Source organism: Chelon labrosus, assembly GCF_963514085.1.
Source record: "Chelon labrosus genome assembly, chromosome: 1".
Taxonomy (NCBI): domain Eukaryota; kingdom Metazoa; phylum Chordata; class Actinopteri; order Mugiliformes; family Mugilidae; genus Chelon; species Chelon labrosus.
Genome location: NC_140337.1, coordinates 34652820 through 34668447, shown reverse-complemented (window position 1 = coordinate 34668447; position 15628 = coordinate 34652820). Strand labels below are relative to the sequence as shown.

The following is a 15628-nucleotide window of genomic DNA, read 5'->3' as shown; positions in this document are numbered from 1 at the left end:
ACGTCTGAGAATACAACTAGCCACTTCTCTCCACACCAGGTCTGACAGACCTGTCAGGAACCTCTGGATGAACTGGAACCTGAATGTGGCTGTTCTACTGGCCAGGTTGACCAGGCCCTGTCCCCCCTCCTTCTACTGGCCAGGTGGACGAGGCCCTGTCCCCCCTCCTTCTACTGGCCAGGTGGACGAGGCCCTGTCCCCCCTCCTTCTACTGGCCAGGTGGACGAGGCCTGTCCCCCCTCCTCCCTGGATAACAACAGTACACTCTGTGGTACCCAGTGTAGACCATCCCAGAAGAAACTGATCATTTTTGTTTGAATCTGGGCTAGTAAACCTGAGGGGGGTCCATACATGTCAGGCCATGCCAGAGCTGAGAGGCTACTCTACCTTTGTAAGACATCTGAGGAAGCATCCATTTCCATTTAGCCAGTCTACCCTCTGTTTTATCTGTGACGCTCTCCCAGTTCTTCTGGACTATTATTTTGTTTCCTAAAAAGACACCAAGGTATTTCAAACCGTCTCTCTTCTAAACCAGGTTCTGGGGGAGAACTGGGAGACCGTCACGCCACTCACCGACTGCAAGAGCTTCACTTTTTTTGAATTCACGTCGCTGATGATAAAACATTCAAATCTTTTGTAATATTAGCTAAAATGTCTATTTCATGCTGGCTTTTTATAAAAACAATGACATCATCAGCATAAGCAGATAAAACCATGTTCTCTCTAAAACCAGGTCCAATCAGGCCTTCAGTACTTGAGCGTATCCTGTGCAGCAGGGGTTCTAGGGAGAGTGCATAGAGCATACCAGACAGTGCACAGCCCTGTCCAGAGTCTACACCCAATGAGCTGGAGACCTCCAAAACATCTGGAATTAGGTAGATATTATCTACCATGGACCTGTTTCCTTTCTTTGGCAGGAGAGTGATTATGGCTCTGTGGCAGGACAGTGGCAATGAACCTGAGGCCATGCTTTCATTAAAAACATCTAAAAGATCAGCTGATTAAATGTCCCAGAAGGCTTTATAAAACTCCACAGTCAGGCCATCGATGCCGGGAGCCCTCCACCCCTGCATGCTCTGCAGAGCGCCGTGAAGTTCCTGCAGCTGTAAAGGCCTCTCCAGCTGTGAGTTGGTCTCCTCAGAGACCTGAGGCAGCTCGTTGCAGAACTCTTGACACAGTGGCTCATCCTCTTCATATTGACTGGAGTACAAAGAGGAATAAAAACCAACAGCTCTCCTTCTGATCTGTCCAGGTTCTGTCAGTTCCTGCCCTGTGTCTGACAGGAGAGAGTGGATCACTGGATTCTTCTGTCCTCGTTTCTTCTCCAGACCAAAGAAGAAGCTGGACGGTGCATCCATCTCTGAGATGTTCTGTACTCTGGATCTCACCAGTCCACCATGTGCTTTTGTCTCCATCAGGTAAAAAATATATTATAATATTAAAATGTTGCTTCAAACAATAAAAACGGTCAAGTCTGGCTAAGGAGACCCTGTCTTCTCTAGAATGGGACCATGTGTACTGCCTGGAGTCATCCACCAGGCCATGAGAGTGAAGCAGCTGCCTCAGAGCATGCTGGGAGGCTGGATGAGGCTCTGCATGGTTACGCTCTAAAAACTCATTTTCAGTTCAAATCCCCTCCAAGAATAAAAAATCCTCCGAGCCACAGTCACTCAGTTTGTCACTAACTTGCTTCAGTAACATCCTCCTCTCTGCACCGTTGGTTGGAGCATAGATATTAATAAAATGGTCAAAAAGAGCCTTAGCTGAAAGACACCTCCCCTCTAGGACATGCTGGACCTCCAGAGAAGCTGGAGTGAAGTTCCTGGAGAACAGGAGACCCACTCCTCCACTGATTGCTGTGTGGTGACCCCCCCCCTTTAAGAAGGGACAGGTGACTGCTGTCAGACTCAGTCTTCCTCAGCAGCACTGCTGTCTGTCTGCTCCTGCTTCTTCTCTGTGTCTGTCTGCTCTCACTCCTCTTGATTTTGCTTCAGCACACGTGTTTTTAGTTTCAGTCCTTGGTTTACGTGGAGTACATTTGTATTCTGATTCTGCTTCCACCATCTCAGCCTCTTCAACCTGCTCACACCATGCTCTGCTCACTTCACCTGCACCTACCTGTGTTTCACATAGCTCACCTGTCTCTCCCACCTGTGTCCCACTCAAACCATTTCCACCATTCACAGTGTTTTCACTACTGATCTCACTTTCCTCAAGGTCATCTTCACCACTTACACCAACATCTTCCTCCTGTGAGTCCCTCCTCTCCCTCAACCTGTACACTGTCCTCACCAGCAGCGCCGTCCAGGCCGTCCTGCTGACCAGCACCATCCCGCCCTGACCCCACAGCTCCTCATCCTGGTTGTTCAGGATCATGTAGAGCTGTCTCCTGTGAGACACCACATGCTTCAACAATGGAGACTTACAGCCAGAGAGGATCTTTTTAAGAGGAGACACAACTTTTCCATGTCTAGATAACTCTCTGCTTAGGAACTCATCAGTGATAAAGGGGGGGACATTAGACAGAATGACCTTTGTTGTGGACAGCGTCAACGGTTGCACCGACACAAACAGATCATTGACGGTGATACATTCATCAAAAAAGACAGAATTGGTCAGAAATCACTCAGAGTCTCTGCTCACCACACTCACTATCAGCATGCACCCACACACGCGCACACACGCGCACACACACACACACACACACACACACACACACACACACACACACACACACACACACACACACACACACACACACACACAGAGAGAGAGAGAGAGAGAGAGAGAGAGAGAGAGAGAGAGAGAGAGAGAGAGAGAGAGAGAGAGCGAGAGAGAGAGAGAGCGAGAGAGAGAGAGAGAGAGAGAGATTTTTTTGATTTTTCAACACATCTTTATTAAATCTGTGTGATTCGTATCATTTTACATCAGCAAAAAAAATGAAAAATAGAATAAAACACTGAAACTAATAGATCAGACCAGCTGATCTGAGAACACAAGTTCATTCTCCTGAACGGAGCACATGTCATTGTAAAACGTTCTAGATCACAGTACACCACCATGAGTCCATGTCATTGTAAAACGTTCTAGATCCTGCATCTCTCTGTAATAATTAAAATCAATCAGGATCCTCGCTTTAATCATTCTGCTCAACAACAGAACAATATCAGAGTCCACACTGTCCTCCACCTTCCTCTTCCTACTCACATACACCGCCATCTTTGATTGACCCAGAATAAAGTTCATCATTTGGCATTTGTCCTTTTTGTCTTTTTATATCGAAAGCCAAGAATGAAGGCCCTGAGAGAGAAAACCTCTCCTGCCTTCCTGAACAAACAGTCCAACATGGCAAAGAGAGGAATGAGACGAGGACACTCTGCAAAACAGTGAAAAACAGTTTCTACTGCCTCACAGAAAGGACAGGTGTTTGGGACAGCAGAGTTCAGGACAGATATAAAAGCATTAACAGCTAAAATCCCATGCAGGAGTCTCCACTGGAGGTCCGCCACCCTCTTGGAGAGTTAATTTTCAATATACTCGCAACGTCACGATACAAAACCTGGATCCTGGCAATAAAACCAGGGCTGAACCCAAAAGCAGCGAGTGTCTTCCACAGGTACTGGTGTTCAACCCGGTCAAACGCCTTTTCCTGATCTATGGAAATAAGACCAGTGCTTATGCCCAAAGAGCCAGAGACGTCCAAAACATGCCGAATTAAGGTGATGTTATCACTAAGTAACCTGCCAGGCACACAGTAGGTCTGGTCAACGTGAACAACTTCAGCCATTACTTCCCTGAGTCTTAGAGCCAGAGCCTTCGATAGGACTTTGTAGTCCCCGCAGAGCAAAGAGACCGGTCTCCAGTTCTTCAAGTCCTGGAGGTCTCCTTTCTTTGGGAGCAGGGTGATCACTGCCCTCCGACAGCTCTGCGGTAAAAGTCCACTCCTGAAGCTCACCTGGAATACCTCAAACATGTCCTCACCCACCACCGGCCAGAAAGCTTTATAAAAGTCAACTGGAATCCCATCTATACCTGGAGCCTTGCCATTAGCCAGGCTCATGAGGGCCACACGAAGCTCATCCAGGGTCAGATCAGCTGACAACAGAGAATCAGATGATTCCCCAACTTGAGGTAAGTCAGACAGAAAGGCTGATTCCAGCTCTAGATCCTCCACCAACTCAGTTTTAAAAAGGTCTCTATAAAAACATGTGGCATGCCTTCGGATCTCAGTGGCTTCAGTGAGTGAAGATCCATTATCCGAGCGCAGGCAGTGAATAACCTTCCTCTGGCCATTCTTGCTCTCCAGGCTGAAAAAAAACTTGGAAGGGGCGTCCATCATGGAGGCGTTCATAAAACGTGACCGGACCAAAGCTCCCTGTGCTGTGATGCCCAACAGGTTGGCTATAGCAGCCTTTTTACTTTTAAGAGCTTCAACATGCCCTTGATCTCCTGTACAGCTCAGTAAGTGCTGTACCTCAGTCTCCAGGTCCTGAAGGGATCTGGTAATTTGTTTGGTGACGTTGCGATTATATTGTTGACAAAATTGCTTTATGACAGTTTTTCCAAAGTCCCACCACTTCTGCACTGATGTGAACATGGACTTCTTCTCCCTGTGTGAAAACCATAAAAACCTAAAAGCCTCTCTAAAAGAACGGTCTTCTAAAAGAGCTGTGTTAAAATGCCAGTAGGCACTGGATGTCTTCACATTCTGAATAAAAATGCTGCACTGAACCAATGAATGATCCGACACACCCACTGGGACAATACGACAGCTTTTAAAAACACTAAAATGATGTTTAAAACAATAAAACTGATCTAGTCTGGCCAGAGACATTGTGTTGTCTCTGCAGTGAGACCAGTTATACTGTCTGTTCCTGCCATTTAAACCCCTCCACACGTCCTTCAAATCATGTGTTTCAATGAGACGCCTGAGCCGAGCAGACGAGGCAGGATGAGGCTCCAGGTGATTTCTATCTAGTGACGCATCAGCAGTGCAGTTAAAATCACCCCCCAGGAATAAATACTCATCAGAAATACCACCAATAACATCACATAACATATTTAACAGAGTCATTCTGTTCACACTCAACACTGGGGCATATACACACAGGAAGACCATTTTCACATCTTCATAAAATGCTTTGACCATGAGGACATGTCCAGCCATGACGTGGTGCAGCTCCACAGACTGAGGACTGAAGGCTCTGGAGAACAGGATTCCCACCCCAGCACTGTTGGACTGTTTGTGACTGAGGAAAACCTGCCCTGACCACTCCCTCCTCCAGTCCCCCTCATTTTTACTGTCACTATGAGTCTCTTGGACAAACAGCACATCCAGCTTCTTCAGTTCACACAGTTTAAACAGAGAGGCTCTCTTTGCATCACTGCGTGCTCCATTAATGTTAATGGTCCCAATATTAATGTTCACCATGACCAAAAGACACACAGCAGAAACAGTGACAAAGAATAAAGTGCACATATTCATAAAATCAATCATCATCCTCAATCAAAGCAGCTCTGGCCTTAGTCACCAGCTTCTTGAGTCTGTAAACCTCCTGATCACTGAACACATCTTCTTTTCTGAGCTGATTCACAGACCTGATAAAACCATTTAGATCAGGGAAGAACTGCTCAGTCTTCACCGCCCTATGACCTTTAGTCTCAGCCAAGAACTTCCTGATCTTCTCCACAGAATAGGAGGTGATTCTCTCCTCCTGAGAGACGGTCAGCTCAGCCTCCTCTTCCTCATCAGAGAGGCTCTGCAGAGTCTTCCTGGTTTTACCTCCCCCCTGCCCTTTATCAGCTGATTTCTTTCTTTTACTTAAATTTATGCTGAGACACCGTTCATCAGATATTTCTTCCATCAACTCATCATTCACCAGGTTATCATTGATAGGCCTACTGCTCACTATGTTTCCTGTTTCCCCCCCGTCTATTGTTTTCTCCATTGAACTGTTGTCATGTTCATCCTCAACCGTAGCCGATCCCGAGGTGTCCGCATCCTCCGCCGGCCGCCCCGCTCCCGAAGCGTCGGCGTCATCGTCCGGCCGCCCCGAGCCCGAGGCGCCGGCGTCTTCCTTCCTGGCCTCGGGACACGCTCGGATGAGATGCCCCTCGGCCCCACAACCAAAACACTTCATATTATCAGAAGTGACAAAGACAATGTAGTTGAAACCATCGATCTTAAACGTGAGTGTCAGATTGAGGTGACTGTCAGCGTCTTTGGGGATCATATAAAATTGTCTTCTGTGACAGACCACGTGTTTTAGTTTGGGAGACTTACATCCCAACAGCACCATCTTTATGGGGGACACTATCTGTCCATACCTGGACAGAGCTTTGCGCAAGTCATCGTTTTTTATGAATGGCGGGGCGTTTGAAATAGTGACCTTCTTTGACGGGTTAACGAGTGGATAGACCGGGGTAAACGTGTCCCTGAGGACGATACCAGACTCGACCACCTGCTCTACTTTACACACCTCATCCAAAAAGATCACTACAGCACTGTTCATTCGGGACGCTGACTTGATGCTGTTAAACCCCACCACCTCTCCTACAGCATAACTAACCTCCTCCACTGAACAACCGGCCTGCGGTAAAACTTTCACCGCATGCCGGCGAGTGAGCTTCTCCAGCTCCTCCTGACTGCCCACAACGGGCATAATGCCCAACTACCCCCCCACCACCACCCCGAAAAAACAAATGAAGAACCCACTAACTTACAAAACAAATCAACAAAGAAAACACATATAAATAAAGAGAAAAAAGATTGAAATCAGAGTCGTTCACTCACCACGCTCACTCCACACTCACCACGCTCACGCATGCGCTCAGAGAGAGAGAGAGAGAGAGAGAGAGAGAGAGAGAGAGAGAGAGAGAGAGAGAGAGAGAGAGAGAGAGAGAGAGAGAGGGAGGGAGGGAGCTGAAACATTTCATGTTATCTGATGTTACAAATATGACATTATCAAAGTCATCCACTCTGATTCTGAAAGCTAAGTTCAGTTCTTCTTTCTTGTGAAGGATCATAAAGAGCTGTCTCCTGTGAGACACCACGTGCTTCAGAAGAGGAGACTTACAGCCAGAGTGAACTTTTTTCATCTGTGATACTATCTTTCCATGCCGAGATAGTTCTCTGATTAATGTCTCGTCTCTTATGAATGGGGGAACATTAGACAGCGTCACTTTTCTCGCTGGTGATGCGAGAGGTGAGACAGGAATGAACGTATCCTTAATAACGATCCCGTTCTCCACCACCGTATCTGCTTTTTCCACGGTGTCCACAAAAATCACCACTGCACTATTCATTCTAGCAGCGGACTTCACGCTGTCATACCCGACAACTTTCCCCACTGCCAGGCTGCAGTCCTCCACAGAACAAAGGAAAGCCGGCGCTACCACTCTGAGAGAGAGAAAGAGTAAAAGAAAGGATGAAAATAATAAAGACCGAATGAAAGAAAAGACAAAGAAAGAAAGAGGGAGAAAAAACAAACCTCTGACCTGTACCTACAGTACTGACCTCTGACCTCTGACCTCTATCTACAGTACTGACCTCTGACCTCTGACCTGTATCTACAGTACTGATCTCTGACCTCTGACCTGTACCTACAGTACTGACCTCTGACCTCTGACCTGTATCTACAGTACTGACCTCTGACCTGTATCTACAGTACTGACCTCTGACCTCTGACCTGTATCTACAGTACTGACCTCTGACCTCTGACCTGTATCTACAGCTCTGACCTCTGACCTGTATCTACAGTACTGACCTCTGACCTCTGACCTGTATCTACAGTACTGACCTCTGACCTCTGACCTGTATCTACAGTACTGACCTCTGACCTCTGACCTGTATCTACAGTACTGACCTCTGACCTCTGACCTGTATCTACTGCTCTGACCTCTGACCCGTATCTACAGTACTGACCTCTGACCTCTGACCTGTATCTACAGTACTGACCTCTGACCTGTATCTACAGCTCTGACCTCTGACCTGTATCTACAGTACTGACCTCTGACCTGTATCTACAGTACTGACCTCTGACATTGAGCTTCACTTGTTTCTCCATCAGGATGTCTCCCTCCTTGTTGTAGACGGTGCAGGTGTAGATCTTGGTGTCTCCATCTCTGCGGTATTTCAGGGTCAGACTGAGGTCTCCAGTTTTCAGGTTTTTCTTCATGTTCGTTCTGTTTCTGTAAATCTGGTTCTGGTCTTCAAGCTGGTCAGAGCCGTTCTGATACACATGGACCTTCCTGTAGTCACTGTCCTTCCACTGCACTTTAGCGTCTTCAGGCAGGTGAGTTCTGGTTTTGCAGGTCAGCTGGACAGACTCTACCCCTGAATCCACCACCACCTGGTAGACTGAGAGGACAACAAATCCCATCATCAGCTGTAGAGACAGCAGCAGCAGCTCTGATGGTAACAGGACGTCTCTGTCCATCCTTGTCTATGTGTCTCATGTTGGTGGAGGACTCTCAGTGTTCAGTTTGTTTGAGGACGTGGATCAACCAGGTGACCTGAGCTCACCTGACGTCTGTCACACCTCTGACACAAACCAGTGGAAACTAGTTTGTGACTGAACACCAGTTTTCTTCTTCAGGACATTTGGAGCAGTTACCAAAGAAGAAGTCAGGAACTAATGAGGAACCAATCAGATGAATGGATGAGGAAGAACCCTAACCCTCTGCTCTGGTTTTACTGGGACTGGGAGAGACCTGGACTCATGAGCTCAGAGTTCAGGTCCTGATTGAGGACGTCAGGAGCTTCTGATTAGAGCTGGATTGTGTCTCCGTTTGTTCCTGATGTCTTCCTGACTCGTTCCTTGGTAACTAGTCAAAGCGTCCTGTAAAGTGCTGCAGACATGTTTGATGAAGAGTTTCTGACTTCTGGAACTAAACCTGGAAGTTTCTCTTCAGCTCTCTGTAGCAGCTGTTTGAACTCTGAACTCTTTCAGCAGCTGGAACAAGTCTCCTCCACAGGACACATGTTACCATCAGCATTATGGGTAGTGTAGTAGTAGAGACTCACCTGACATGAAGTAGTGTCGGAAACGAAACAAAAGACCCCCAACACCAAGAACAACCAGGAGAACCAGGAGAACCAGAAGAACTATGGCCCAGGTTGGAAATGGTTCTGTGGAGAAACATAAAGAACAACTTGACCTCTGACCTCTGACCTCTGACCTGTATCTACAGTACTGACCTCTGACCTGTATCTACAGTACTGACCTCTGACCTGTATCTACAGTACTGACCTCTGACCTCTGACCTGTATCTACAGTACTGACCTCTGACCTCTGACATGTATCTACAGTACTGACCTGTGACCTCTGACCTGTATCTACAGCTCTGACCTCTGACCTTTGACCTGTATCTACAGTACTGACCTCTGACCTCTGACCTGTATCTACAGTACTGACCTCTGACCTCTGACCTGTATCTACAGTACTGACCTCCACTGACAGTAGAATAAAATAATAAAGGACTCAGCCTCTTATTATTCATGAGATGTGTGTGGACAGTGTGAGACTGAAGGAGTCTGACTCAGGCTAAAAGCCTTACAGATGGTAACCCTACAAATGTCCACTGTGTGTGATCATACAGTATACTGCTGTTTACAGTGGTAGTGTTTATTGCTGACCTTTGACCTGCAGCTCTACGGCTGCCAGTCTCCGTTCGTTTCCAAACGCTCTGATGGAGCAGATGTAGGTTGCGCTGTCAGACGGTTGGAGGTTCCTCAGATTCAGGTTGAGGTCTCCAGTTGTCAGAGCGTCAGTCTTCATGGATGTTCGGTCGCTGTAAAGCTGGTTTTGGTTTTTCAGGTCATCACCTGTCCTCTGACGCTGGTGGACGGTTGAAGGACTGAGGTCGTAGCGGATCCACTCCACTGTGGGACGCAGAGGAACAGAAGAGTCTTGACAGGGCAACAGGACTGACTCCGCCCCCTCCACCACCTCCACAGTCAGGGTATGCTGGGAAACTGAGAGAGACAGAAACATGAACCAGCTGGTTTAATAATAACTGTCACATGGAGGAACTGAAGCAGCCTAACATGTTTAATACATGGTCCAGAGTTCCTGGTGGATTTAGTTCTTCAGCTCAGGGGCAACGTTGTGATATGTGACCAGACTGAACCAGAACTCTTCATCAGCTCCTGATCACCACTTTGATTTTCTACTGGAAAGACCAGAAACTGTTTGGCCTTGAGTCTTTGTTTTCCTGTGAAACCACATGTTGAGGTTTGTTTCTGACCTTTGACCTGTAGATGTACGTCTGTCACTCTCCGTTCTCGTCTTCCACCACTGATGGAGCAGGTGTAGCTGCCGCTGTCAGAGAGGTGGGGTTTTGTCAGAGTGAGGCTGAAGTCTCCAGTGTCTAGAGCATCAGGCGTCATCGATGTCCTCCCCCTGTAAACCTGGTTCTGACCTTTAACTTCATCTGTTTCTCCTCGTTTGTGGACAGATTTGGGACTGAGATCGTTCCTGGTCCAAATCACTGTGGGTTCCTCAGGTAAATAATCCAAGTCATGGCAGGGTAGCAGGACAGACTCCGCCCCCTCATTCACCTGCACCACACCTGCCAAGGCCTGCTGGGAAACTGAGAGGACACACAAAGAGAAAGACAAATCAGCTGCATGCTGTGGGTTTGACTTGACACATGACTGACTGTAGGTCACATTATCTGCAGGGACCAGAGAAACCAGTTGAACTATCAGTCAGTCAATGAAAAACTACATTTCATTCACAGACTGAAGTCAAAGAACAGATCATTGAATGTGTTTTGACAGTTTTCATAGATTTGTCTGAAAAACTTCCTCTCTTGCTCAAAGTAATGAGTAATGACATTTGTAAGATTGTGTTGATCAGGTCTGTCCTCTACTCCAGTCCTGGAACAGTTTAGAGTTCAGTCAAGCAGAAGATGATTTTTAGCTCTAACTGATGAATGAACTCATGGTGCACCATCTCTCAGGACTGATCTCTGCACTACACTCCATCAGTAAAAGGCCTCCTCTGGTCCTGATACTAACACAGAGACACATCTCTTCTTTAACAGCACCAATCTAAACCACAAACTGTCTCAAGGTCCAAACTAGAACTCCAACCGTGTTATTCATGTCAAGTATTCAGAGATGGCTTCTTGCTTTCACAGATTTACAAGTCTGGAACACTAGGAAGCTAACATGCAGCAAACACAGAGAGAACATCTACTGATTGGAGCAAGATGTTACTGAGAAACATCCTTCATGTTCATGGTCTGCTTGTCCATAAGGTCCAGGGGGGCTGGGTCCAAAGTCAATGCTCTGTTCTCTTGTCTTCTTTCTAGCATTTCTAGCACTCAGCTTAGGAAACATGGCCTCATTCTACAGATGTTTGTCTTTCTGTCCACTCCAGGACACCGTAGCTCACTGTGTTTGTGTTTGATAGTTAACCTCTGACCTGGTTCCAGTTCACAATGTCAGGAACAGAAGACTGGACCGACTGTTCTCTGATCATCTGATACATCCAGACATGTGATAGTCAACGTTCTGTCCTCTGTGCTGCTCAGAAAGCTTTGGATCATTTGTGTTGATTCCAGTGAGAACCCATTTGAAGACTGACCTGTTGTTAATGTGTGAATGTTCAGACTTTTGTCTAGAGACAGAAATAAACAGGACAGAGGCTGTGAAGTCCAGACCAGGACATTCAGTTTGTTCCAGTCACTGAAAACCTGTCCCACATTCACCACTGGAAACATCAGGATAGATAGGGTGAATGAAAACAGCTGCTGTTTAATAAGGTTAACATTTATTAACCTTTAATATGTCTCTGTTGCTTGTTCTCAGTAATGTGGCATCTGGATGAGGACACTAGTCGTCAACATCCCCCCATGAAGAAGTCACTAGCTGACAGTTTGACTTTCAAACACATTGACATTTGTAAATGTTTGTGTCCAACAGTGAAGTCCTGACCTGCAGCCAGATCATCAAGCAGTCGTTAGCTCTGAGCTCACCTTCAATCTGTTTGATTCTTTCTTTCTTGATGTGATTTTACATTTACAGCAGTGATTAGAAACAGTCCACGTGAACAGAACATCAGACTCTGCTTCTGGACGTGTCCCTCACAGACAAACTAAGAACTAATCAAAGTTGAAACAGGTCATCACTGACTTTCTTTAAAGAGACAGACGTGAGAGAAATGATGTCAGACTGAAGTGAGAATCAGATCCAGGAAGAAGATATCTTACCGTGAACGAGGATCACAAACACCACCAACGTCTTCATCTTCCTGTCAAACTAAGGCTCACAGCAGCTGATCATCTACTGACTCTCTGACAACACTTCTCTGCAGCCACGTTTGTGAAGACAGTGTCAGCTTTCCTCTGACAGGTGAAGAGAGGGAGGGGCCAGGTGTGTCTCTCTCTACATTCAGCTTCACTCTGATACAGACGTTCAGTTTCCTCATACTTTCACACCTGTTGATAGAAAAGTTAACATGTTCTCTGATTCTCAAACATATATGACAATATTCACTTAACCACAGAGACGTCTACACCCACTTATGAGTCACGTGCACAGGAGTATAAATATAGATGTCACTGACAGATAGACAGAGCTCACTGTGTTATAGGCTAGGCTAATGTCATTGTGTCCTCTCCTTGCTGCAAGGAAAAGATCCTTAAGGCAACCTCGTCTGGAGTCTGTCTCGTCTCTTCTCTCTAGTGTTGGTAATCTTGAAGATTTATCTGACATCTGTTCATCCAGTTTGTGTCAGGTGCAGCAGTCTGACTCTGAAAGTAAACTAAACTAAATCTAAGGGTTTATTTTCACTGTCTCCTAAAAGAAGTAAGTAAAAGAGTAAAAGAAGTTTCAGATTTGGTCATGACTGGGAATGAAGTTGTCTAAAACTATGTAACACAGAATGATGGGATCATTTTACACATTATGTTTTAGAAGCAGTTAGAACAGACGGTGAGCAGTAAACAGGAAGACAAGACGAAGGATCAACTAAAGAGCATTAGAGGAAATAACAGAGAGGAAATTAATAATCTATGAATGGATGAGGAGAAGGCAGACTGCTCTGTTTGAACCAGTGACCTATCAGCCAATCACAAAATAGTATTTCTGTTGCCAGGTGAAATAGTAGCACCGTAACCACGCCTTCCACAAATGCACGCGAATGCTGCGATTGAACGCGCACACGTCAAAGAAGAACTGGAAGTGGAGACATCCGGTAATTGTTTCACTTCATCACTTGGAACTAACACCAGTAACGTGCAGTGAGGTCCATGGCTGGGTAGGCAGGATCAGCCAGAGCTTAAATCGCATACAAAAATATATATTATGTAGAACTCAATATTAAAACCACTGCAAAGTCAGTCAAATGCCGCTGTCAGAAATGTAGCTAATTGCTGACATCAGCGGATTATAGCGCGCAAACAATTACTGCCAATTAATTTTCAGAGACGTACCGTCACCTGTATTTCTACAGGATTTACAGCTGAACAGCACCAAGTTAAAATTAATTTTTTTCCCCCTCAAAAGTCAAGGCTGAAAATTTTCTCAGCTCAGAAATCTCCTCTTCGCTAGCCGAAAACACTGCACAGCGGTGACAACAGCATCGCGAGACCTTGGGGGGGTTCGGGATTCCCGCCGAGATTCCGACTCGAACTGTGGAGGCAGAGAAGCGCTGTGCCTCAATGAAGCCCATTGAAGACAGCGTGAGAACAGACTACGCATGCGCGAACCCCCTAAACTGTTAACGTTCATTTCACACACGGCAGAGAGGCAGAGGTTGAGTCTGCCTCAGCCTCCTGTATTCACATAGGCCAGCTTTGAATACAAGCTCTCCTGAGTAGTGGCATTCCTTATACCGTTAAAACAACACATTTCACGTTTTCATTTTTTAATTTTAAAACAATAAATCAACAATCAAAACAAAATTATAAAAATATTTAAAAAAAAATATTATTTTTATTTCTTTTTCTTTTTTCTCATTAGCCTAGGTGAGGCACTGCCTACCCTGCCTCACCTGACTGCACACCACTGACTAACACAGGAGACAAAGACCAGTGCTGTTCAAGGGGACACTTATGGACAAATGTCTTTTTCTACTTTTTGGTTTTTGTCCTGAAAGACAAGTTGAAAACTTGAGAGCCCTGATTCTAGATCCAGTCAGACTCTATTGTCTCCTGAACATGTCAGAGCTAAAGACACTTTGGTTTCAACTCACCAGCAGAGACAGACAGGACGACGCTCAGTAAAGTCATGCAGAGACACGCAGATGTAACAGCAGCCATCTTGTCTTCTTCTTCCTCCTCTGTTTTCCTGACTTCAATCTATCAACCTGACTAGATCACATTCAGTGGAAGGTTGAAATAAAACTGAAATAAAACTAAAATAAAACTAAAATAAAACTGAAAGTCTCTGACGGTGACGACTCGTCTGTCTCTATAAACCAGGAAGGTGGAGCAACAGAGGTGGAGGTGGAGCAACGGACGATAACGAAACCATAAAGAACTGAGTCACTACAAACTGAAAGTAAAGAGACGCTCTGAGTGTCACTGATAATCAGTAGCGGTTTTAGGCACGGGCGAACAGGGCAGCTGCCCAGGGCGGCATTTTTTCATGACACAAGGGGGGCAGCACGAGCACTTGGGAAAAAAAAAATAAACAAATAAATCTGCGCCGCTACGTGGTTTTCTAGTATTTGTCATAAGTGTGTGGGGAACTGGCAAATTGTCGCCCCCTGCAGCTGCAGGCGCCCCTGCTGCTGAGAAGGTGCCATGCATAGAAGCTGTGTGTGAGAAAGGGAAAGGGGAGGGGGGCGCGGGGGACAGTTCACCTCTGGGTCTCTCCCAAGTGGAACGGACGTGGGGGGGGCACATTTCATTCCTAATATTATAAATACAGGCCTATAATTCCTGCACGTTTCTGTTTTTATGAATTATGTGAAATGGCCAAATAAAACTAGGTAATACAAAACGATGACGTGGTCACCAAGGTGAACTGGTTTAGTCTTGACTTCTGGTCGTGAGTGACAGCGTTGGAGGATGGAAATCTGTTGATTGTGGAGTGTCAAATAAACAGAGATGGACAGAAAAAGAAAAGATAAAGGTCTGCTATGTTCTCTCTGTGTGATTACAGTATCATGTCATGAATGAAGGGCTAATGTTAACTGCTGCTGTACGTTTGTTAGCCTTTTACTATGATGCTTGCAATGCTGATACAACAGTAATTCATCTTAACAAACACCAGGTCTAATTTCAAGATTGTTCTTTGAAACAAAACTGTTACAAGTTCAGTTCTTATTTATTTCCATCACGTTGGGTCCTGTCATTAGCCAACGGAATTTTCATATCTGTAGCTAGTTTCAAAGATGAACATTTCCCATTTGCTACAACTCTATTTCATGTCAAAACATAGTTTAACCAGTCTGAACTAAAAGTGAGCCAAGCATAGAATTGGAGGCAGTAACCAAGGAGCTAATTGTTCCTCCCTGAAAGATAGATTAATATAGCGTCTAATGACAGACATTTAGCATGTAAGGGCATGTTTATTTAAATTTGCAATTCATGGATGTTCTTTTCTTTAAGCGCGCGCACGCCGGGGGGGGGGGTCTCGCCCAGGGCGCAATTCAATGTAGAACCGCCACTG

The 15628-nt window shown here is 45.8% G+C and overlaps 1 protein-coding gene across 1 annotated transcript in view; it reads right to left on the bottom strand.

The window, feature by feature from the left end:
• Positions 1-15628, bottom strand: part of LOC311487906 (uncharacterized protein) — a gene marked incomplete at its 3' end in the record, with an annotated part of 253376 nt that overhangs the window by 121026 nt on the left and 116722 nt on the right. Inside the window, exons 2-5 of the mRNA XM_084544331.1 lie at positions 10249-10593; positions 9638-9976; positions 9026-9130; positions 8027-8359 (exon numbers count right to left, since the gene is read on the bottom strand). Of these exons, the coding sequence (XP_084400457.1) occupies positions 8027-8359; positions 9026-9130; positions 9638-9976; positions 10249-10593 (1122 nt within the window). The remainder of the gene's footprint in view (positions 1-8026; positions 8360-9025; positions 9131-9637; positions 9977-10248; positions 10594-15628) is intronic.